This window comes from Perca flavescens, chromosome 15, assembly GCF_004354835.1.
Source record: "Perca flavescens isolate YP-PL-M2 chromosome 15, PFLA_1.0, whole genome shotgun sequence".
Classification (NCBI taxonomy): domain Eukaryota; kingdom Metazoa; phylum Chordata; class Actinopteri; order Perciformes; family Percidae; genus Perca; species Perca flavescens.
Window position 1 is genome coordinate 3,037,405 of NC_041345.1, and position 24,628 is coordinate 3,062,032.

Here is a 24,628-nt window from a genome sequence, read left to right on the forward strand (position 1 = left end):
TTTTCCAAGTTTATGTGTGTGGAAGCACCAGAGACACAAAATAAAAACCCAAATCCCAGAGAAAGTGATTTTTTCATAATATGGACACTTTAAAGCCCCATCAGATCGTAATAATCTACTTGTAAACATTCGATCCATTCTATCTCTCCACTCCTTTAAAAATGCCCTGTTTTCCTACTACAGTAGCAACTGTACCTGTCCATAATCCTCTACAACACCTCTTCTAATATTACTATTAATATCCAGTTTCATTCTTGCTCTGCCCCAAACTAGATTTTGACTGACTGATTATGATGTTTTTTTGTGTGTCTGTTTTCGTTTTGTTAACTGTTGTGTTTAGGATTGTACTGTATATGTACTTATCGTTAAGGACCCCCTCAAAACGAGAGATCTAAAGGGGTTACTCCAAATGAAGACATTTTCAACAAATATGTTTTATTATAAATGAAACTATCTAACAATATAACGGCCTGCAAGTCCAGCTGAAAAGATTAGACCATTAAACACACAACTGGTTGGATCCTTTCCAGATTTTTCTGCATTGACTACTTTTACTTTTTATACTTTAAGTACATTTCCCTGATGATACTAACATTTTCTATGCAGGACTTTTACTTGTAACAGAGAATTTTTACAGTGTGGTAAGTACAGGATCTGAATCCTTCTTCCACCACTGCTGGATTTAACTTTATGCGAATGAAGAGCGGGCAACTTGAAACTCGATACTCGCCGCGACGCTACCAGAATGCATTGCCCGACTGCTTTCATAGACAATGAATGGAAAATGTGGAAATGGCGCTTGCCAGTGGACGCGCACCATTATGGTTTACTGTTCTCTCCTTCCTTTTTCACAACCTTTTCAGTATTTGTACTCTGCATCCTGTGTTGCTTGGGTTTAAACATCCAGTGGATTCGTTCAGAGTGGTGAAAAAGACCCACCGTAAACAAACCGGGAACTATATTCTCAGGCGGAAGAATATAGTACTTCGGCGGAATGATTTGCTTTGCAGCAAGCCTGTCTGAGAATATAGTTCCCGGTTTGTTTACAGTTAGAAGATGGCTGTGTCTCATGTTACGTTGTTTTTTTGTACATGCTGTGACTCTACAAATCACAACATGTAAATAGGAACATGTTGGAGTTATTTTGTCACTTATTGGGAGCAGTAGGCTAGTTGGAACCATTCACCTGCATGATCTGTGATGGGCTGCTGCAGCTGGAGCCGTCAGACAGCATTACAGCAAGCACGGAGATGAGAAGGGTATGTATGGACTTGTCTAACTCTGGGGGTTACGGTGAATAAGCTAAATTCCCAATAAGTTGGCCTGTTCCTTTAAGCGGAATTTCGATCTTACATAGTACTCGCTACCGTAGTCGCTCTTAATGCTACCTCATCTTCTCATTGACTTTACATTGGCATTGTTTTGGCCACACAGATTTTTCACACATTTGGTGCCACCACCACGTAATGCGCTGCTAACGATTCGTGATCATTTCACGGAATTCTGTGCGACCACGCTGGGAAAAGTGTGTCAGGGAAATGAGGCGGTGAAGGAGGTGATGGGCAGGCAGAGCAGAGAGCAGTAGGACGGGTGCAGAGGCTGGACTTGGCCAGGCGACGGCTTGTAGGACCTCCAGTCTGAACCGCTTCCTGGTTTACAGCACAGAGACACATCACACCTGCGGACACACACGATACAGCATCACTGCACCTGGGCCTGACAAACGCACGCACAGGTTTATGACTAACATATATTCAGGACAATGAGGGAGAGAGGACAGAAGTACAACACGATGCAAAATCCACAATCCAAACAAATGCTACATTTTCATTTCAGGTTCAGAGGCCCGTTCCCGAAAGCAGGTTTAGTGAAAACTCTGAGTTTGTTAACCCTGAGATGAGGGAAACTCTGGGTTTTCGGTTTCAGAAAGAGAGGTAACTTAACCTCAGAGTCAGTTACTATGGTAACTGAGCCTGTGAACCTAACCTGGTCGGGAGCAGGTTTTCTTCAAGAAACTTCAAGTTTCTCCCTCTGAGAGGGAGGAGACTGAGAGAAACTGAGAAAAAAACCTTGAGTTCCTTTCAGTCTCCTCCCTCTCAAACTCATTTCCTCATTCATTTATTCATTCATTCAGTCTGTATCAGGCGTATTTTAATGCACTTTGTTATCTGCATGAATAAAAAAAACATTAAGCAGACTATAAAACCTTTTTTTCTCAAACACGTCATGTCCTTTTGTCGACGATCCCGTTGATGAAAAAGCTGTGTTAATTCATAGAGTTTACGTCGGGAGATTGAGTCCCGACTATAGTTGTATTTTCATTTCCACATAAACGATTTGAGAGGTATTTTTTAATCACAGTCCATCAGATATGTAGATACCTTATCCGTCCACATATCAATAACATCAGCCATTGTGGACAGGCTTTAACATCCCAGCAGATACTTTGTGTCGCATTACGTTTTTTGCAAACTGCAGTTTTCTTTATAACAGTGTAGTGGATCACACTGTAATAGTAAAGCTACTGTATGCAGAGCCGTCAGAAAAGTGTGACTTGCTACAGTACACTACAGTACACTACAGTAAACTGTAGTGGAGTAAAAAGTACAATATTTCTCTCTGAAATGTAGCGGAGTAGAAGTAGAAAGTGGCATGAGTTCCTCAACATTTGGACTAAAGTACAGTACTTGAGTAAATGTACTTAGTTACATTCCACCACTGGTTGTCAGACGTGTTCATGTGCACGGAGATAAGTTCTGCTACTGGAGTTAAAATTCATGTGTGGACGGAAATCGTTTGTGTCTCAAAGCGCTGCTTCAAAATGAAAGCGTAGCGGTAGCATGTTAGCCTGGTGACACAGTCCTGATCTGGCGAGTTTTCTACTCCCAGATCAGTCTGGCATCTTGAGATTGAGAAAATTTGGAACCGTTCGCCAAACGACCGACCAATCAGCGTTGGTTTTGAGGCGGGTTTAGGTGGTGACAGACAGATGGTTAATCCAATCAGCGAACCAGTATTTTCAGACAGCGGTAGCCCTAATTCTGTTAGCCACTCGCTAATGCTTTTTTCTCTTGGATCTTTCTTTTGGAATATGCAGCGGGAACCTGAAATGGTGTCTTTTATTCCTAAATTCTCGTTACACAAACGGCAAATATCCTTTACCGACATGTTGCTTGCTTGCTCAGCTAACGAGTTATGCTTTGCCTGCAGCAGCAGAGTTTAGTTTATTTATTTAAAGAAACAGGGACAGCGTACAATAAACATTAACCCCAAGGGGAGAGATGCATAGTACCAGGTTTTAGCTCAAGAGCTAATTTTCACCTGTAGTCCCTGGCAGGGGCTTGTGGTTGTATTTTCATACGCTTCGTTGATCTGATTGGTTGATTTGGCCCGTCTATCACCAACATAGGTGGTGCTAGACAGATGGTTTATCCAATCAGCTAACCAGTAACGGTAAGTTCCCAGATGGATGTGCCGAGCAAATGTGAAGCGATCCATCTGGCGGAGTCAGGTTAGTAGCATGTAGCCTAGGATGAGAAGATTGATACCACTGTCATGATGCTCTTGTACCTGGTGACACTTTGGATGAACTTCTTCTCATCCTGATCCAGACACACGGCAAAAGTTGTCCCATCGTCTCCGCCGTTCACCTGCACCTTGTCCACCTTCACCTCTGAGACGGAGATGTGCTGCCACAGGACATGTGGAGGGAGAGAAGTGTGAGGAGGGGGTGTTTTTAAGAGGAAGGGGTGCCTGAAGTGTTTAATTTCAACTCTTTTTAGAAGCACCTGTCCCATTTTGTGTATGTGAGGGTATGGTTTGTGGAAGGGTATGGAGTGTGCGTATGAATGTATACCTCTAAGCACCAGAAGGAGAAGCACTTTAATTTCGTTGTGACATTGTTTTACAATGTTTTACAATGACAAATACACGATTCGGATGATTCTGCTTTTACCTGATTGTAGCCCTTTTTAGACTTGGAGCACTGCCTCTTCAGGACTTCTGTCATTGTCAGCTGCAGGCTTTCTATCCTTGAATCTGGACGGACAAGATTTGATTTTAATTAGACATCAAAATGCAGACAAAAGAAACCCAATTGCCAACAATAATAATTGCTTGCGTGTGATCAAAAGACTGGGTTACATCACTGTCACATACTTAGCTCAGGTTTCCGGCAGGCTTTGTAAAGATTTATCGATGTGCAAACCATCTCCGTCTGCGTCCACTGGCTCCTCCCGCTAACAGCCACCTGTAATCGGAAAGAAGAGGTAAAAATAGCTCCATCTGTGAACTGTAATATGTGTTGTGGTTTGTTTTTGCAGGAAATCTATTGTGAGCGTCAAAGCAGGAAGAATACCTTGTTGTAGGCAACCCTTAATGATAAAGGGACAGCCTCCCGTTCTTCATCAATTCCAAACCTTTTGCTGGCAGCACCTACAAAAAGACACTTTAGACAGTAAGTGTGTGTGTTTGTTTATATGCTGTTGTGGCTGTCTGGCTGTGTCTCTCAATGTGTAGTCTCATATTGCCAGCTCTATCTCCACAGTGCTGTGCAGTAAAGTCTGGCTAAACCACAGATACGCTCTGGGTTGTTTGCACTTCTTTAAAGTGCTCATATGCTCATTTTCAGGTTCATAATTGTATTTAGAGGTTAAATCAGAATAGGTTTACATGGTTTCATTTTCAAAAAAAACATATTGCTCCTCTTTTCACCCTGTGTGTTGAGCGCTCTGTTTAAGCCACAGAGTGAAACATCTCACTTCTGTTCTATCTTTGTTGGGAGTCGCACATGCTCAGTAGCTAGGTAAGGACTACTAGCCAGTCAGAAGCAGAGTATGAGGGCGTGCCCTGACAGTACCTAGGTAAGGACTACTAGCCAGTCAGAAGCAGAGTATGAGGGCGTGCCCCGACAGTAATTAGGTAAGGAGTAAAGTCCGGATCGGGCAGAATATTTCTGTCCGAGCACGGCCCGTGTCCGACAGAACCGCAACCGAACCTGCCCAAGCCCGACAGGCATTAAGAAATTTGTGTCCGAGCCCGACCCGAGCCCAACACAGTTAAAATTTCATTTTTTCCTCATACTAATGACACATGTAGGCTAGGGGTTAAAATCCAGTTTCTGGTGAGCAAATGAATGAACTTGGCTTTCAGTCTGGGCTTTATTTCAGACACCGCACACACTGTGTACAAAACTTATTCCACCAACTCTGCTCTGGTTGCATCTACACGTCTGCTTCCTCTTTCTCTATCTCTCTACTGTCCACACACACACACACACACACACACACACACACACACACACACACACACACACACACACACACACACACACACACACACACACACACACACACACACACACACACACACACACACACACACACACACACCTCTCTTAAAGGAGCCGCAGCACCATTTTACAAAATGAAAATGCCACATCCAATATTGACTGAAGTTAATGTTGACACAACACAGTAACGTGAGCTATTTAAATGAGCTGATGCATGGTTAAATCTCATTGCCTCTTACCAGTGTATCTCTGTGTGTACTTCGTCCACAGCAATTCCACCAATCAGTCCCAAAACCTCCCAGTTAGAGAGGAAATGACGTAAACATAGTCTTTGTAAAATCTTTCCAATCATTCCCCAAAAGAACCAAGCACACCTGCCTTTTTGCACGATTAAAAAACACACTGAAAAAACTTTTTCAGTGTGTAGCTCGCTAGCTCGAAGGTTTTTATTGTTTCCCGAAGCAAAGGGACCTGACACACCAACTCAACGGCTGAATTGTATTGTATCTGTATTGTCGCCCCAATGTATTGTTTTTTTTTGCAAGAAATAGCAAGTGCAGTTGCTGAATCTGTCTTCATTTCAGATTGACAAAGGTCAGTTTAAAAGATTTTCATCAGATTTTGAGTGGCTTAGTCAGGCTCATCCTGCTCGTCATTTCCGGGTTAGCACTCCACCAATCAGATTGGTCACTGAGTCCTACAGCCTGCCCTCCTACCCAGCAAGTCAGGTCGGCCAAAATGAAGGCAGACGGCTCCTCCGACGGACGACAGCACGGAACACACTCGAGTCACTTATGAAGGTAAATATGGTGCAAAACGTGAGAGCTCGTAGAATACGATGTGAGAACTTGCAGAACAAAAAATCTGAACGTGTATGAAAAAATCTGAACTTGTAAATTGAAATTTGCACTTGTAGAAAATATTCACACATCTGTATTCTGAATGTGAAGTCGCAGAAAAAATATACACAGATTAATATTTGCATGAACACAATGACAGCTGCAAACTTGTAATGCAACATTTACTCGTGTACTTCTTTTTTTACTCAGGTTCATTTTCCATCACAACCACAACTCAGTGATTACAACCTCTCGAATCGGTCACAAAGAGCCCCTCACCCGGCAGCAGCGGCACATCGCCCGGCCATGACCACAGCTTGCTTTGCTGATGTTGTGCCCACATTTTGCATCACTGCCAAACATTGCACTCGCTTGGGCAGCAACAATAATTTCTGCAGAAATGAGTGTTCCTTAACACTCATATCTGCTGAGAATTACATCCACCTCGCGGGCAGCAGCAATCATTTCTGCCGAATAATGCGTCATCTATTCACCCTCGTTGCTGCCGAGAATTGCACCCAGGTAGCAAGCAAATGATAGAGTCTGATAAAACATTGATGTCTCTAAACGTTCTAAAATTATAATCATTATTGATGAACATGACAATAAATGTATATAGCATAGCTTTTAAACAGTAGCTACTTTGCCTTATAAAATCATTATTTTATCTTCTTAAGTCTCGGCAGGGATGCAGATCTTGGCACGTGTTACCCGCTGATGACGGTCCATCTGCGGCTGCAGGACCTGGAGCTCACCGCCAGTGTTTCAGTTTGACTGTTAAAAAGTGTTAAAATAATTAAAAGGTATTTATTTAGAAGCAGGCTGGTTAGTTAGTTAGCTAACGCTAGCTTGCTATTCCACCAGTCTTCCATGCTACATAGCTAAATAAGCCGGATAGAGTTGCCCCTCATCTGGTGATAGAAACCCTGCTTTCCCCGTTCTGTTGGCTCAGAGCTCCACAGCCGTAGTCCACAAGGTCCACAGGTACGGATTAGTTTTGCACCAAATGTATCTTAAGAACTGTTGCAAAAGTGGAGGCGCAGATTCGCCACTTTGTGATGCGAGAGAGCACCTATGTGAAGTTGCAGTGACATATTCGAGAGGTTGTAATCACTGAGTTGTGGTTGTGATGGAAAATGAACTTGAGTAAAAAAAAAAAAAAAAAAAGTACACAAGTAAATGTTAGTAAAATTTTGCAGCTGTCATTGTGTTCATGCAAATATCAATCTAGACATTTGTGAATGTTTTTTCTGAGACTTCACATTCAGAATACTGAGAATTTTTTCTACAAGTGCAAATTTCAATTTACAAGTTCAGATTTTTATTACAAGCTCTCGTGTTTTTTTCTTTTTGTGACTTCAAATTCAGATCAAGTGTGTGAATATTTTTTATAAGTGCAAATTTTAGTTTTACGAGTGCAAATGTTTTCAGATCATGTGTGTGAATATTTTTTTACAAGTGCAAATTTTAGTTTTACAAGTGCAAATTTTAACATACACGTTCATATTTTTTGTTCTGTAAGTTCTCACATCGTATTGTACAAGCTCTCACGTTTTGCACCATATTTACCTTCATAGTCACTGACCTCGCCAGACTGTCCTACGGCCGATTATCGGCTAGGTGTGTCAGGGCCCTTAGAGAACGGCAACACACAGAGAGCAGACATCCTGCATGTGAGGCTTTATCCTGGAAATGTACTTCTGTTGATTCAGACTACTCACCCATGGCTTTAACAGCTCTGGTTCCAGCAGTGTGCCCGAGCTCCAGAGAGTGAATAAACACTTCCCTTCTCCTCTCTCCTCCAGCTAGGGTCAGCTGTGTGGAGGAATTCAAAAATGAATCAGGTATTTACTGCAGTGTGTGTGTGTGTGTGTGTGTGTGTGTTGTTGCTTCTCTCACCTCAGCCTGGTAGAGCTGCACCAGAACCGGCTGGTCTGCGTGTCGGCAGTAATAAAGCACCATGTCGGCCAACAGGGGGAGTCGCTCCAAGCTGCCACTGCTCTCTGACTCATCACCTTCCTTACACACCATCTGGTTCATAGAGAACACACACACACACACACACACACACACACACACACACACACACACACACACACACACACACACACACACACACACAGATTTCAGACAATACAATCTGTAATGAGGGAATAATGTGCATACAGTTGCATCATAACACAGCTTTTACCAAACCAACACCTGGTGTTAAGTGTACAGAACCAGCATTTTCATCTCTAAAAAGGCAAAATATCACCTTTCTGTTTTGGGTAGATTTTAGCTAGATGAAGAAAAGGCTTTTTCATAGAATAACTTTAGTGTCTCTATTCTCCATGACGTACAGAAAGCTCCTCTTCTCCAACTCTTCTTCCCCTATTAATAATTTCCATAATGTCCCTAAGAAGAAGACATTTAAATGACGTGAGCAGTTTTCTGTTACGTTATTGCTAGACTCACATTGCCAGACCTTCCTCCACAGCGCTGCGGAGGAGGGTCTGGCTAGTCCACACAGCATTCCGAGATTGGAGCAAAACGTGCTCTGTTTTATTGGCATTTATTTAAACCAATCACAATCTTTTGGACGGTGTCAAGCGCCTGACGGAGCCAGGAACTAGTTTTGGTGGAACATGTGTACGTTCAAACGTAGTTTTAGTCGTGCAACAGAAAACTCAGATTGGACAGATAGTCTAGCTAGCTGTCTGGATTTACCCTGCAGAGATCTGAGGACCAGTTAACCATAGTCCTCACAAATCCACCGGAGTTGAAATTGAGGGACATCCGGCCGAATTACTGGCAGCAGCTGAACAATCCCGGAAATGAAACGTTATCGATATAGATTACATTATTGCTAAATGTAGAAACTCTTTTTGTCGCTGAGAGTCAATTAGGTGCTGGAAGACATGGACCTGAGAAAGGGGGCAGTATGGAAGGTACCTGACAAAGGACGTCCGAGGACAGGCTGAGCAGGCTGAGGACGTTCCTCTCGTACCAGGGGTCGATCAGGCCCAACATCTGGGCGATATCATTGGAGCTGTCCTCCAGTACGCCGCCATTAGACTCCTATCACAATGAAAGAATAAAAAGGTGATCATTCCTCAATAATCCAAACTAATATACATAAATAACATTTCATTAACGTCATGATTGACTATGGGCGGCACTTCAATACCGCCGCTCCACCGACCGATCACTACTGTGCTCTGATTTCAAAATTACAAGATGGCCAAGTTGGTAAAGGCAAATAATAGAATAGCTAATAGGCTAAGTCTGTTAAGCTCAGACAATGACATCACTTTACTGTAATGCAGGCTTTAAAACCAGGAAAAGACAACACGTGTCATATCACGATATCCAAAATGTAAGACAATCTGTTGTGAAATGTTTGTTTAAAGCACTTGAATACAAAATTCATGTTGTTTAGTTTAAAACAGACTAAAGGAAACGCACTATTTACATTATTTCCTGTAATTAATTTACAGCTGATATGTGAAAAGGTACACAACCTTATTTGTTTAACAGTAATTTAGTTTTACAGCAAACTGTCACAGGAAGTGCTTTTATTTTGAAGTAGCCTACACGGAAGTCGTCTGTTGTGTACTCTTGCTAGCTTACTGAGATGAACGTGAGACGCTAGATGCAAAACATGTCCGTCAAGCTTAAGTTGTTCATTTTCTTGTTTGTAAAACTGCAACATATTGAACAGTAAATGTTCACAGTAAAAGACAAGCGTTTTTGGTCGTCCTTCGAAGCCATTCCAATACAATACCTAGCTTCATATATCTGTGACGATATAATATTGATATATTGCCCAGCCATACCCTATGGGTACACATACCCCCATTTGATTAACACTTACCTACAGTATAACATATAGAGGTGAAAACATGCAACACAGACAGACAGTTCTCACCACAGCGGCAGCAGCTTTGGTTGAACTTCCCATCGACCCCTCAGTTGGTGTGTGTCCTCCTCCCGGGCTTCCGGTCATTCTCCTTTTGGTGGGAACAAGGTAAAACTGCAGTTTGCACATCTTGGTGAGTCGGGGAAATCTGCTCTCTCTGCGCTGCAGGTCGTTGTATGCTCTGGCCAGCCTGCCGGCTTCTCTATCGCCTCCGAACACCACCACTTTGAGCAGGGTGGGCCCCTCCTCCACGTCGCCTTCGTGGTAGCTCAGGATCGGCCTCCGGCGGACGCACACGTGCTTCCGGGGGGCGAGGGGATCCAGGGTGGCAGTGGACGGATGCAGAGAATGAACGTGTCTAGACACGGTCGTGGAGCCAGTTCTGTGGCCGTCTTTGGTAAAATCCCCACGGTGGCTCAAGCTCTGGGCCCGGCGGCAAACGCTCGGGCTGCGGGGGCTCTTGAAAAGCGACGAGAAGCGCTCGGCGCCTAAGATGGATCTGGACTTCTTTTTGGGTTTCTTCCTGAGCTTCGGTTGGACATCTTGTCTGTCCTCTGTGTCCTCGTGTGTTGCGTCCTCGCTGAAGTCGCTCTCCACCCCCGACGAGCCAGACAGCGTGGAGACGGCGGAACAGGCGGAGAAGAGCGAGTAGCCGGAGTCCCTCGAGGAAGAGGATGCGCTGGAGAAGCGGTGATTCTGAAGCCCGTCGTCCGCTTTGTTCCCCTCCAACTCGTCTTCCTCATCCACACTGGTGTCATGGTTATCGTCCTCTTCCACTTCGGTTTTAAGGAAACAGTCTGGAGGGGAGTTCAGGTTGGGCTCGAGAACGCCATTCAGAACATCTGCATGAATGTGAAGAAGATTATTTTTTACAGTTAAAGACACATCTCTGGTAAATAATGCCGGCGTTTGGAGAGTTTAAACTTAACTAATTACCAAAGTTGTCTTTTTCCCAAGAGCACGTTTGACATTTGGGGAAGGGCAGCATGAAAGTCTCCACAGCCCCTAATGAGAGGAGATCACACACAATTTAAGGAAGCAATACTGTCGCATAACAATCTCCTTCTTTTATAGTTTCAGTGTCACTTTGGAAGCAATTCTGGATGCCGACAGCATATTGTCCATGTACACATGCTGCTCGATTACAACAACAAAAAATCATAATCACTATTATTTTGGTCAACATTGAAATCACAATTATTTAACACAATTACTTATTGACTTTTACAAAGATGATGCATTTATTGAACTTCAAAAAACAGTGAAACAGATAAGCAAATCAACATTCAAAAAACACCTTGAACTGCGAAATTTCACTTAATACTTTTCCCGTTTGAAATTTCTTTTGAATTCCCCTTAAAATAAACTATATTAAAAAAATCTATTCAAATGTCAGTTTAGCCGTCGGGAGGGGCCAAAGTGCACACGTCATTCAGAACACAAAAACAAAATAAGAGTTTCATTGTGAAATAATAGTTTTCCTTGATTACATTGCTTTTGTGATTGTTAGGAGCCGAAAGTCGTGTTCAAAAATTGGATTAATGGCACAGCCCTAGCTTAAAATGCGTATAAAATGTCTATCCTGGGATGCATTTTTATAAACTATGATAATTTTTCATTCAGAACACAAAGCACATACAAAATAAGAGTTCACTTGCAAAACGTCATGTGCTAAATAATCATAAATACACAGCCCTCACACACAATCTTGAAAAGCAAAAGTTTAAATGCAACTCTTCACACATTTATCTATTTCACATCTATTCTGTTTCACATGGGACACATTTATCTATTTCCGCTTTGCAGACATGTATTACTAGAGACCCAGACTTAAGTAAAAGTGCAAGTAATCAAAAAAGTGACTTGAGTAGAAGTTGAAGTGCTCTTTAAGCACAACACTTAAGAAGAAGTACTAAAGTATTCAAGAATTGTTGTACTTAAGTATTAAAAGTAGTTTATTTTAAAATTTACTACTCAAGTACTGAAAGTAAAAGTACAAGTATTGTGTTTAGCACTTACTGATAGCTCAAGCTGGTGTGCCATTTGTGTATTATATTTTGTAACTTACTCTGATAGGTTTCTTCAAATTCAACAGTGAATTTTTGAAGGCCATTATTTTGCAATCTTTCAGGAGGCAGTGTAGGCACTTCATTCTATATGAATTGTCTTTCACTCCGACAAATGAAAACATGGACTCTAAGTAGGGCCGGGGGTGGTCTCTTTCCTCAGCGGCACGATTGCCCCAAGTTGAAGTTGTTGAAGGTGGGGTTTCTGGTTCTTCCATCTCGACACAAACTAACAAAGCTGAAGTGTTCTCAATGCAGGCAGGCAGCAGAGCGAAAGGCAGAACGGGAGCATCCCCAGTCCTCTTATAGACCTTTTTCACAGCAGACATGATGACATGTTATAGTAGGAAAAGCACAGGTGTATCCAAAACCATTACTGATGGCTGCATTCCACTTAGGAGAGGTCCTGGTATTGTACATGCTGACTCACTGAAATATCTTACTGGGACACTTGATGGAACTGAGCCATCGTTAAGGTTATCAATTTCAACTGTGCTTTTCCTGCTATGACAAGTCAAAATGTCTGCTGTAAAGAAGGTCCATAAGACAGCTTGATCGCTTGATATCGCTCACTGATGAGCCAGCTTCATCAAACCTGGTGACAGAGCCATCTACCGCTCTGGAACTGATAATGTGGGTTTGGAATGATTCGTAACATTTTTATAATTGTAACGAGTAACGTTGCAGCACATAAAAACATTATCGGAATAAAAGTATTAAACTCATCGAAAAATATGTAAGTAAAAGTGGAAGTAGGGGAAAAAATACAGCCTTTTAGTACTTAAGTACAGTAGTGAAGTAGTTGTACTTTGTTACTATACATCTCTGTCGCTTTGTCGTTGGCAGTTTATGTTCCAACCCGTTCTTACTCCCTACTCGTGAAATACAGACTCTTGGTCAGTGGCTCTCAGCGTCAGATACAGACGCAAAAATCACCCTCCAGCGTCTGTACGGAACGCACCGGGCAGAGCATTAACAGTAGAGTATTAAGACAGTAGATAGTAGTAAAAAAGACCGAAAATCTGCATAAGGAGGTCGGTTGGGGGGGGGTGGATGGGTCAAACAACACAGGACTTTCACCCAGGAGACCGGGGCTTGTGTCGCGTTCTTGTTGTGTGTGTCACTGAAACGTACATTTTTGTAACCCCACCCGCCATCTTTTCCAAAATCTAACTGTCCTGAGCTTGTGCCGCATGTCAGTTCAACGTACGTCCAGACCCAGAGCGTCAAAAAGTGAGGCCAAATATAGGGCTGTGCAATTAATCGAAATGTAATCGTGATTATGATTTCGGCTCCCAACGATCATAAAAACAGAATAATCGAGAAAAACAATTATTTAGCTTATTACGTTTTGCAAGTAAACTGAATAGATAAAGTCTAAATAGGAAAAGTATTAATTAATAATTAATTTTTTTTTAACAGTTGATTTATTTAACTTTTTCCACTGTTTAAGTTCAACAATTGCAACATATTTCCAGATTTGAAGATTTCAATATTGATCGACATAATCGTGATTATATTTTTTTCCATAATTGAGCAGCCCTAGCCAAATATTCTCGACCAAGTGCGTCTAAATATGACGCCAAAGGAGACTTTTTGCGTCTTGCATTGCACATAAACACAACAAACATACTGTAAACATGCATAAATCATAAGCATACATTATGTCATCCAAATGCGTTCAAGGAACACTTTCGATAAACCTCACACAAGACCCCCCGCCTACCTTCCCCCACACTCACAGAAGAAAGAGAACCCACGATGGGAGTGAGAATGTCATGTTCATGTGTTTCTGTCTCACCAGTATCTAGGCAGCCATCAGCGGGAGTAGGAAGGGCCACGCTTTCTCGGAGCCTCTCCATGCTGTGTAGGAGACCTTGTCTGGCTGCGCTGAGACCGGCTGTAGAGGCAGCTGTCTCCATTCGGTCAATCACAGCCTCGCTGAGCTGCTCCAGCTCCTCAGGACGCTTTGTCTGGGCGAACGTAAGGAGGGTTTGTGTTAGGAAGCGTGGAAGAAAATTAATTACCTAAAAGTTTTAGTCCCATCTCATACTTATATGCTCTTTCCTTCAAGTAATATCGTTATCGCGATATTCAACAATGTTATCGCATATTTTCCTTATATCGTGCAGCTCTTTTCTCTTCCCTGTTCACCGATCCAATTCCTGCTGTTCTGTATATTTCGACTGTGCTGAAACTATTTGACCTAAAAGAGTCTGTCTGCCTTTTTCTATAGCTTAGTTTTAGGAGGAAGCATTTCACTTTGGTCACTGAGTGAGACTTTTTGTCAGGTTGACTCCGACAGAGATTCACAATCACGCCTCAGCTAATCAAAGCACTTTGGATTAGTGGGAGCAGATGGTATTGAGTCTATACAAATCCTTTTCCTCTAAACTGTCTAAAACCCTGGTCAGAGACTCCTTCGGGTCAGAGAGAATCCTACAGCTTCTCGTGAACTTCTGTCTCCACTGTGCCGTGAATAAAACTCATCTGAACCAGCCACTGAATTGGAGCAGAGAGATGTTTTTCTCTCTCCTAGGAAAGAATAAAAAAAAGTAAATTGTGCATCCAAATCCCATTTGGTGGGTCACCTGCAGGGCAGTGTGGAGCGCCTGGGGGTCGTGATCGGTGCCCAGAGCTGCCTGGAAGCCGTGCACGATGAGGAGGACGGCCACGTCTCTGCTGGAGGGCGCGGTGCCGCTCAGCTGCTCCGCCACAGACTGGACCTCTGGAGGGACGTCCTCATCTGGGCTCACTAACAGCACCGTCCTGATCACACACACACACACACACACACACACACACACACACACACACACACACACACACACACACACACACACAAGTGCCATAAAGAGTTTAACATGTGTGGAAAAGTAGCCATGTTTAGCTGGTTTTAATAGCCAACATTAATGAATTTGAATGAACTTACATGGTTCTGGAGTTAATCTCAGTGGAAATACCCTGCTCTGTCCGAACCTGTCTTTGAAATGAAATACCTGAAACAAAAGTAGGCAGACAGTTTAGTTTAGTATATCTAATGGCGTTTTTCCATTACATGGTACCTGCTCGACTCGCCTCGCCTCGCCTCTACTCAACTCTACTTGCCTTTTTTGGTTGTCCATTACGATAAAAAGTACCTGGTACCTACTAACAGGTACTTTTTTTAGTAACACCTCAGTCGAGGTTCCAAGTGAGCTGAGGCGATACCAAAAGGTGACGTGAAAGCGACAGAGGGGTGTGTCCTGAGTATAGATGTATTACCAACATAAAAAGATGGAAAACAACCACAAAGAGACACAAAAAGACTACAAACGACCCAAAAAGCCTACAAAGAGACACAAAACAACCACAAAGAAACGTAAAACCTCTACAAATACTGTAGCTCATAAACCAGACCCTGTGGAGTGGCAGCAGCGTTCTCGCCACCGTCGTTCGACATGATTCAGCCGTATTCAACTTGCGTCGGGGTCACCAATGTGGAGTGCGATAAGTGAGGAGACAACAGACGGAGATGCGTTGAGTCAGCTTTACTCGCCACTTCAATACGTATATAACACTGTACAATGAGTGAGAACAACAGCGGCAACACCACGTTAAAACCGGAACCTCAAATCATAACACCTCTCCCTTAAAGGTACAGTCCCTTGGTGAATGTCTCTTTAAGTGTTACTTGTGTGTCACCACAACCCAAAAATTACCACAAAGTGATGCACAAACTAGATGCAAAACCAGCACAAAAAAGGTATAAAACAACTACAAAAGAACGCAAAATGACTTAAAGACTCTTAGAGATTCTTTGAATTTGGGTGTCCCATTGTTTTATAATCCGTCCATGAGTACGCCCTGTGGTGGAATTTCCAGCTTACAAATTCCTGCTATGTAAGTTGAGTACCCCAGGTTTGATTCAGGTCAGTGTCCAACATAACCTCATAACCTTTCCAAGCAGAGGAGCACTTCAACTTCAAGATATATAGGCGCCCGCAATATCTTTGTTTACCTTAAAGGTTCAGCTAAACTTAACGCCTCCAGCATGGGTTAAAATACACCTTCAGGAAGACAGGAACTCCAGAAGTTGGGATAGCAACCACACTGTAATGTGTGATCCTAAATTCTCCTGGATTGAGATTCCATTAAATGCTCCTGTGTAAGTCATTAAAGTCTCCTGAATCTGCCTCACGTATGTGAATGAGTGGTCACCTTCCTCCACAGCGCTGCGGAGGAAGGTCTGGCTAGTCCACATTCACAGCATTCCGGGTTGGGAGAAAAACCTGCTCTGGTTTATTGGCATTTCTTTAAACCAATCACAATCATCATGGGCGGCGCTATGTGCCGGACGGAGCCACGATACCGCTGCAAAATATTCTCAGGAAGGAACTTGTTTTGGTGGAACATGTGGACGTTCAAAAGTAGTTTTAGTCGTGCACCAGAAAACTCTGATTGGACAGATAATCTAGCTAGCTGTCTGGATTTACCCTGCAGAGATCTGAGGAGCAGTTAACCATAGTCCTCACAAATCCACCGGAGGTTAGAACGCCAACACAAAGGAAGAGGAAGGGGACGGACATCCGGCCGAAAAGAAGGACATCCGGCGGAATTTCCGGCGGCACCGGAGCAATCCCGTAAGTGGAACGTAGAGATAGAGACTAACAGTGAGGTGACATTGGGCCTTTTTCATCGCGGTGTACGAGCGTCGGTGCTACCTGGTGCTCGGAGCTCCTGCTGAATAATATTCAGCAGGCGTTTGCTGGCAGAGCTGCACGGCTCCGGCCAGGCCAGGAAACTATGGAACAACTGGTGGGCCTCCTGGAGCACTTCTGGAGCCACATGAGGAGCCTGAGAAACAGAGGTGGGATGTAACCAAGTACAGTTACTCAACTACTGTACTTAAGTACAAATTTGAGGTAAGGCTTTTCTTTTCATGTCACTTTCTACTTCTACTTCGGTTCCTTTTTTAGAGAGAAATATTGCACTTTTTTCTCCACTACATCAATCTGACAGCTTTAGTTACTTTACAAATTACGATTTTTGCACACAAAACACGAAGTTTACAAAATACGATGTTTTATTATAAATTAAACTACCCAACAATATTTAGGACTACAGCTGAAATGATTAGCCGATTAAACACTTACTTTTTAGATTTTCTGCATTGAGTACTTTTACTTTTAAATACTTTAAAAGGTCCCATGACATGGTGCTCTTTGGAGGCTTTTATATAGACCTTAGTGGTCCCCTAATACTGTATCTGAAGTCTCTTTTATATAAACCTAATTGGTCCCCTAATACTGTATCTGAAGTCTCTTTTTTATAGGCCTTAGTGGTCCCCTAATACTGTATCTGAAGTCTCTTTCCCGAAATTCAGCCTTGGTGCAGAATTACAGCCACTAGAGCCAGTCCCACAATGAGCTTTCCTTAGGATGTATCATTTCTGTGTCTGTAGCTATTGAGGAGGAGAGAGGGGGGAGGGCAAGGTGGAGGGTTGGGGTGTGGCCATGACCAACTACCACTTTGCTAGTTTGAAAGCCATGATGTCCTTTTCTCATGGGGGGGCCAAATTCTCTGGGCAGGCTGTCAGTACCGGATCCGTTCCACCTGCACAATCCGTTCTGCGCATGCGCAAGATGTTCACGCATGCGCAGATGATAATACTGTTTTACGACCTGCCCGATCTGTTCCACGCTAGCCTCCACCAGGAAGCTAACGTTAGTTTAGCTAACAGCTAATTCGGCTAACCGCTAGCCGACAAATAACGCATGCGCAGAATGGATCGTGCAGGCAGAACGGACAGCTAGATTCAGTCTAAAATAATGTTATGTCAAACATAATGGAAAAAGCAGGCTACAACAAAATTAAGACTTTACAGTAATAACAATAAAGACAAGTATTGAGTGATTGTATTTTAAATGAGCACAAGTAAAGTAGAACTGACGTAACAGCTGTTATATATGTTAACGTTTGTTTTGAAGTTTTATTTTGAGGGTCTTTTAAAGTTTACATGCTGTCTCAGCTAGCGGTTAGCCAAATTAGCTGTTAGCTAAACTAACGTTAGCTTCCCAGTGGAGGCTAACAGCAGACCGCTATAATCACCAAGCGGTCCGCCCAAATTAGCTATTAGCTAAACTAACGTTAGCTTCCAGGTTAGGCTAGTGTGGGAACAGATAGTGTCGTAAATCTTCGTACCACAGCGCATGCGCGAACATCTTGCGCATGCGCAGAACGGATTGTGCAGGTGGAACGGATTGGGTACTGACACCGGCAAAGCAGAGAAAGGGGAGGTAACCTTGCTCCTTATGACCTCATAAGGAGAAGATTCCTGATTGGTCCATCTGAGCTTTCATTTTCTCAAAGGCAGAGCAGGATACCCAGGGCTTGGTTTACACCTATCACCATTTCTAGCCACTGGGGGACCATAGGCAGGCTGGGGGAATGCATATTAATGTTAAAAAACCTCATAAAGTGAAATGTTCATGCCATGGGACCTTTAAGTACATGTTCCTGATGATACTTACAATACATACTTTTACTTAAGTAACATTTTCAATGCAGGACTTTTACTTCTAACAGAGTATTTTTACTGTGTTGTATTATTACTTTTACTTAAGTAAACAATCTGAATACTTCTTTCACCACTGCTGAGAAAAAGGAAGTAACCAGGTGAAATAGAGAGTACAGAACAAATTGGGAGTCTGTGCGTGTTCCTCTCCTGATTATAATTTGGACCCGCTCACCTTTAGGAGGGTTGAAGAGAACAGGAGACTGAGGGGCACCACCAGCTCATACTGACACTGCTCTAGCACCTGTTCAAAAAAAATTTAAACACACTGTCATTCCTCATATTACACTGAACACTTTTGGAAAATTATATTGTTGTGTGTTAGCGCTTGACCTCCTTTGTTTTCCTCAGTATTTTATGCAAAAGGATGAGGAAGTTGTGCGGATCTCTCTTCACAAGTTCCTCCAAACACCAGCGGTTTATGCACAGCCCGGCTGAACAGACAGACAAACACACAACTTATTTCTCCTTTTAGGTTTAGGCTTTTTAGATACATTTTAACAACAGATGATCAGGAAGGCGTTGACCTAAAGGCAAAAAGATTAAGCCACTTTGCCTTGTACCTTGTTGTCTGAGCTAATTTATTTCAGTAAGTCTTTCAAAATTAAACTAAAGCATTACACAACATGATACTCCTCCACACTGTCTGTCACTCCACATTCTGTGTGTCACCACTTTCACTTCCCATTTGTCTCTATAAGTTGGACAATGTGTTCCTGATTGGTTCGCTGGGTGCGTGTTTTGATGATTTTACAGGTTAAAAATCAAATTAATATTTATTAGATAAAAAAATATATAATGCATATAATAATATATAAAAAAAATATATAAAAAATTAATACTTCAGTTCAACATTTTGAACTATCTCCACGTGTCTATTTCTGGTGTAAATTGAGGACCCAAGTTGTTTTACATTTTCAGCTCTAGTTTTGTATTGTGTTAGTTTTAAAGACAGGTACGGGATTGGGTCTTACCGTTCCAGAGTTGTTTGTCAGGAATGTCGAGGCCCAGGCCACAGAGGCAACGCTCCAGGACATGCTGGATCCGATCCTCAGTGCACGAGCTCTGCTCCATCTTTGTCATCATCTTCTGCAGAGGCATCACAATATCCACAGAAAGATACAGGAGATAAACCGACAGGAAGCCGCGATATAAAAACAAGAATTACACCCTATTATTGTGTTACGGTAAAACAAAGTATTATGTCTCTTCAGTAGTCCAAACTTCCTGTTATTGCTGTAGCCAACACTTAATATTCTTCATAGTTACCCTCAAGAGACAATCAACCACACATGTCCACAGCAAAGACGTCAGGGCAGAAAACACAGCCTGCCCCCTTCCTACTGAAAGCAGTGAGTCGCAGACTGTGTGAGCAGACCGGAGATGAGCTGGTCGAAAAAAAAAGCAACCTCAACTTCTACTTCATTCTTAAAATCTGCTGCTGACACCACATTTCACATGACTCAAAGTGGCATGGAAATGAATCTTACTAAAGGACAACTTCCCTTATTGGTCTTATTGGCAAGCAAAGACAAGTATGGATGTTTTTTTTATTTATTTTTTTATTCAACTTTTTTTTTTTTTAAGTAAAGACTGTGAAAGTCAGTCAAGGTAAAAGAATCAATTTAAAGCACAAAAAAACCCAGATCAAGTTACAAACTAAACAAATTTTTTGGAATTTGCTTACTAGAAATCACATGCCACCTGGGGTTAGGGTGCAAACGCATGTGATGACACACAAGTAAAACCACACTGACCATTCGATGAAATGGACAATTTTGGAAACAATAACATTTGACAGGGGTAATTAAAGCCTTTATTCCAAGGCAGGGCCTGTTTTAATGCCTATTGTGATTGATTTAACAAGAAACATTTGGAATAAGACTGCCATAAGACAAAACATTTTCCTCCTAAGTATATTTGGCTTCCAGGATGTCGATATGAATACGGAAGCTGCAATTGTGCCCAGCTGTGGCAGATGTGTCACTGCAGTGTTGAATAATGTGTGTAGTGACACGACTGGAAAACTGGGGTCACCTGTGCCCGTCAAAACAGGAAAAAGGCCTTCCGGGAAGCATGTATGCAATATTAGGACGGGACAGGGGGAGAAACTGCGTCTTCACTAGTTAAAATATATTGAATATATACTCCAAATGTGTTCATTTAAATTGATTTTTAGACAGAATCCCTATTAACTAAATAAAAGTGGATATTGCTACAATTTGTCAGTGTTTGTTTGGTTGGTTTGGTCATGTATGCATATGTACAACAACCTGTAGAAGCTATGTTTCACCCATTTATCATCCATTACTTGAAGCTAAATATTTCAACTGTTTATCCATTACTTTAAAGCTGTGGTAGGCATTTTTTTATTTTGGCGACGTTGAGCAAAAATGCCATTATAATCTCACAGCATATTGTAATTCAAATGGTAAATTTTGTCAGATGATGTTGCGGTTATAAAATCATGATTTTAGCAGTCCAGGGCAGCAGCTTGGAAACAACTTGAGAGTTTCTACTGGTTAACATTTAGTCTGAAGCGGCAACATTTCACTCACTATTTCATACTTGTTCAACAGAAACAGAAAAATATGTGAAAGAGAACAGCTTTATTGGCAATTCGGTTGTATTAAAATACTGTATATGTGGACACAGAGTAGGAGAGTAGCAAGCGTGAAAAACTGACGTCTGAAAAAGCTAATTAGCGCAAGATGAAATCTAGCGACATTTAGAGCAAGCTTTAGCTACTTTCCATCAAAAGTAGTTGCGTAGTAACACTGAAGAAGAGGTCACACTCTACTTCAAATGTTTGCTTTCTACCCACTGCAGCTTTAAGCTAAGTGTTTCAATTGTTTATCTGTTAACTTTTAGCTAACTAGTTCAACTGTTAGCCATTACTTTTAGCTAACAATTTCTGTTTAGCTAACATTAGCTATTTCAATCAATTGTTTACTTCAGCAGGCTGTTCTCTGCTCATTTGCTAACTAGTCGTGTGTTACATGTGGTGTTCAGCAGTTACAGCTGACTTCTCCCCATTCTGACTTTTCTTTTCTTCAAATTTGTTGAATTTGAAACTGCAGAAGTAGGCCTAACGTTACCTGTGGCTGGGAATCACATCAACCTAACAGTAAAATGACTAGCACATATACAGAATATTAAACCATGAAGACAAGCATATCTTACAGTATGTGCAGCAGGGAGGAAGCAGGTGTTGCTCCATTGTATGTTGTAAAGCTATATTGTCCAGCCCTGCCGTGCAAACTTGACTTTTACTGCCACAACAATACTGAGCTTGGCTGCGTGGTGTTGGCTTTAATTGCCCAAAATGGAGGGAGGGTGATGTGCTGTTTGGTTTTTAAGATGACTGCATTATGTCATAAATATTTTCATTATCTTAGCAAAATTTCTCATTCACAAAAGTAAATTCAGTAACAGAAAACCTCTGTTCAAAGTTGATGAAATACAACAATACATACAAGTTAATCAGCACCCCTTAAACCCTATAGCCTAAATACATACTATATATATATATATATATATATATATATATATATATATATATATATATAAATTAATTCAGCCTGCACTGCTGAATTAATTTTTCCGTAATATATTTATATATTACAGAAAATATATATAAAATAGTAGTATATATATTTTTCTTTCTTTCATAATGTATTTACCACTTAACTTCTGGTACAGTATATATGCATTTTGTCATTGTACTTGTTTTGAAATAAAAGAGAGAGAGGGGAACAACAGGTGACACTGCCAGATGTAGGCCTACAGCTGGCCCCTACAAACCCAACTTAATTATGCGTATCCCACAACCCTTCAATAATGGAAAACATATATATGTACTACTACTGAGACTCAATACTCTATAAAATACTTTGCCAAAAAAACTTTAATCTGTTATTCTGAACGCACTGATAACAGCCTTCTGCAGCTTTTAAAAGGGGAACAGGAAATCTGCAGAGCTTAAATAACACTGCAGTTAGATATGATGGATGTTTTGCAACAGATGCTTGTTCCTAGTTAAGAGGGAGAAGGCCTGTATGAAATGGTTAAAATAAATATATGCAAAGGCTCCTCTGGCCAACCTGACACAAGCATCGGACATATGATACAGATGCATGGAAAATACTATGTGTTAAAGCATAAAAACTAAGATTAAAAATTAAGAAGTACATGATATAAGTCTTACCTCTCTGCTGCAGTTATCAGTGTCCTAGATCATCCCAGATCAACCACAGCTGAGGCACAGCAGCGACAGAGGGAAACAATACAGAGACCACATCCTCCTGTGTTGGTGCTTTTTCAAAAATAGACCCTCCGACTGCACAGTCAGAGAGCATGTGCTGCAAAACAGGAACTGCATGAGTCTGTAGGCTAAGGTGGTTTACATTAGACCATCTACTTATGTCATAGGAGGAGTCTGGCTGAAATGGTTTGTAACTGTTCTACCTTTTATTTTACTTTATTATAGGATGCCCATTAGCTGTGTCCTTATGCACAGTTACTTCTCCTCAGGTCCACATTTAAAAACATACATTAAACATTACAGTCAACATAAATGATGAACATAAGCGTATATTAGGCTAAAGAATTAGTAAAACTCACACTTATACGTGCCAATGAATAAGCTTACACCGATGACTCTTAACATAGAAACCAGAAAAAAAGTTGAGGCTACATGAAGGTTTGAAACCAGTTTCATGTTATAGTAAGTAAAAGAAAATGGCTAATGAGCGACTTATCGTGGGAGACACATACTGCAAAATGAAAAAAAGGAAAGTAAAAGTGATGAAATTGTTATTTGAGCCCAAATTATTTGTAAAATAACAACAATGTTATGACTTAACTACATTCATCCCAATTTAAAGGGGTACTATGCAGTTTTGACCATTTATTTGCTGTTTTCTGGCTTTTTGCCGGCAGGTTTCTCTACAGAGCCCCCCCACCCCTAAGGTAAATTGTGCTAAAAAAAAAAGAATTAACTCAGTGTCCTCTCCCCCTGCTCAGATGGACAGTTTGTCTCTCAGAAAATACTGTATACAACAAATGTTTGAGCAACAAATTTACTTCCACTTGCAAATTCAGCAAAGTATATTGATTTCTGCAACATGACAAAAAAACTGTTTCATGTTTAAAAATGGCTCACGAGCGATTTGTCCTGGCAGATAACTGTTATTTGAGCCCAGATTATTTGAAAAATAACTTGACTTAATGACCCAACCACATTCTTCCCTATTTAAGGGTTAACAAAATGTCCTCTCCCCTTGTTCAGATGGACAGTTTGTCTTTCACAAAAGAGTACATATAGGCTAAGTCTACAACAAATACTTGAAAATGAATAAATTCCTGCATGGCAACATGGCAATAAGAAAATAACTAATTTGTGATGAAGATGTCATGTGTTTAAGGCCAATTAATTAGGCTATGAATAAATGTGTTACTAATTTTTCAAAGCACAAGATTTCAGTGCATCAGATTTCTCTTTATTGGGACTAAAGTAGTGTATTTTTTTTTTTTTTTACCTGCAGTGCAAATAATCTGCCGGAAGATGTCGCCGCTCTCTCTCCCCCTCCGCAGAGACACTCAAAAGGCTCCGACTCCTCTCCTCTGAATGAGTGGACCCCCTTTTCCCTTTTATAACAGAGAGGGAATGGGACAGAAAGAGAGAGAGAGAGGTGGGCAGAGGTGTGACTGAGAGGACAGGCAGAGGCAGAGGGAGACTCAGAGCCAGCTGGGCTTTTGCCATATCTTATTTTTATTTAGGAATCTCAAAGAGAGAGAGAGAGGGAGAGAGAGAGAGAAAAGGGGGAGAAAGGCTGAAGTACTATAGCAGTAGTTTTTCGTGCGTAAAGGGGATAGGTTGTTCTCCAAATTCTTAGGAGTTGTGCTTCACTTTCAGACTGAGCCGTTTATTTGCAGGCAGTGTCCTGGGTTTCTTTGCCTCGTAAGAATATTTCT

At 41.6% G+C, this 24,628-nt stretch overlaps 2 protein-coding genes across 6 annotated transcripts in view; one reads left to right on the top strand and one right to left on the bottom strand.

Moving 5' to 3' along the window:
* Positions 1–1,251: 1,251 nt before the first annotated feature.
* Positions 1,252–22,973, bottom strand: LOC114569442 (phosphoinositide 3-kinase regulatory subunit 5). Of its 3 annotated transcripts, XM_028599255.1 has the most exons (19): positions 21,836–21,993; positions 19,922–20,040; positions 19,627–19,741; positions 18,986–19,086; positions 18,828–18,896; positions 16,800–16,932; positions 15,029–15,095; positions 14,688–14,865; positions 13,898–14,069; positions 10,967–11,035; positions 10,040–10,872; positions 9,064–9,189; positions 8,029–8,160; positions 7,851–7,944; positions 4,358–4,434; positions 4,159–4,249; positions 3,956–4,038; positions 3,571–3,689; positions 1,252–1,678 (listed from the first exon to the last, which is right to left on the bottom strand). In XM_028599255.1, exons 1-19 carry the CDS (start codon positions 21,870–21,872, stop codon positions 1,531–1,533), a joined length of 2,763 nt encoding a protein of 920 aa, XP_028455056.1. In that variant the 5' UTR covers positions 21,873–21,993; the 3' UTR covers positions 1,252–1,530. The 3 variants fall into 3 exon arrangements, with proteins under 3 accessions (XP_028455056.1, XP_028455058.1, XP_028455057.1); XM_028599257.1 differs by lacking the exons at positions 19,922–20,040; positions 21,836–21,993 and adding an exon at positions 22,860–22,973; XM_028599256.1 differs by lacking the exon at positions 19,922–20,040.
* The window catches only part of ntn1b (netrin 1b), a 50,781-nt gene continuing 48,489 nt past the window's right edge, over positions 22,337–24,628 (top strand). The window contains exons 1-2 of one of the 3 annotated variants that reach the window (XM_028599260.1): positions 22,337–23,102; positions 24,199–24,345. The gene's annotated coding sequence lies outside the window, so the exon portion shown is untranslated. Of the gene's footprint in view, positions 24,615–24,628 lie in introns of all 3 variants that reach the window. The other 2 variants (XM_028599259.1, XM_028599258.1) reach the window with 2 other exon arrangements.

Coding starts and splice junctions, on each gene's coding strand:
- LOC114569442 (XM_028599255.1), bottom strand. CDS start 21,872: ATGGAGCAACACCTGCTTCCTCCCTGCTGCACATACT. Junction 8,161..9,063: donor CCTCGGACGTCCTTTGTCAG/GTACCTTCCATA, acceptor TCTATGAACCAG/ATGGTGTGTAAGGAAGGTGA. Junction 7,945..8,028: donor TGCAGCTCTACCAGGCTGAG/GTGAGAGAAGCA, acceptor TCCTCCACACAG/CTGACCCTAGCTGGAGGAGA.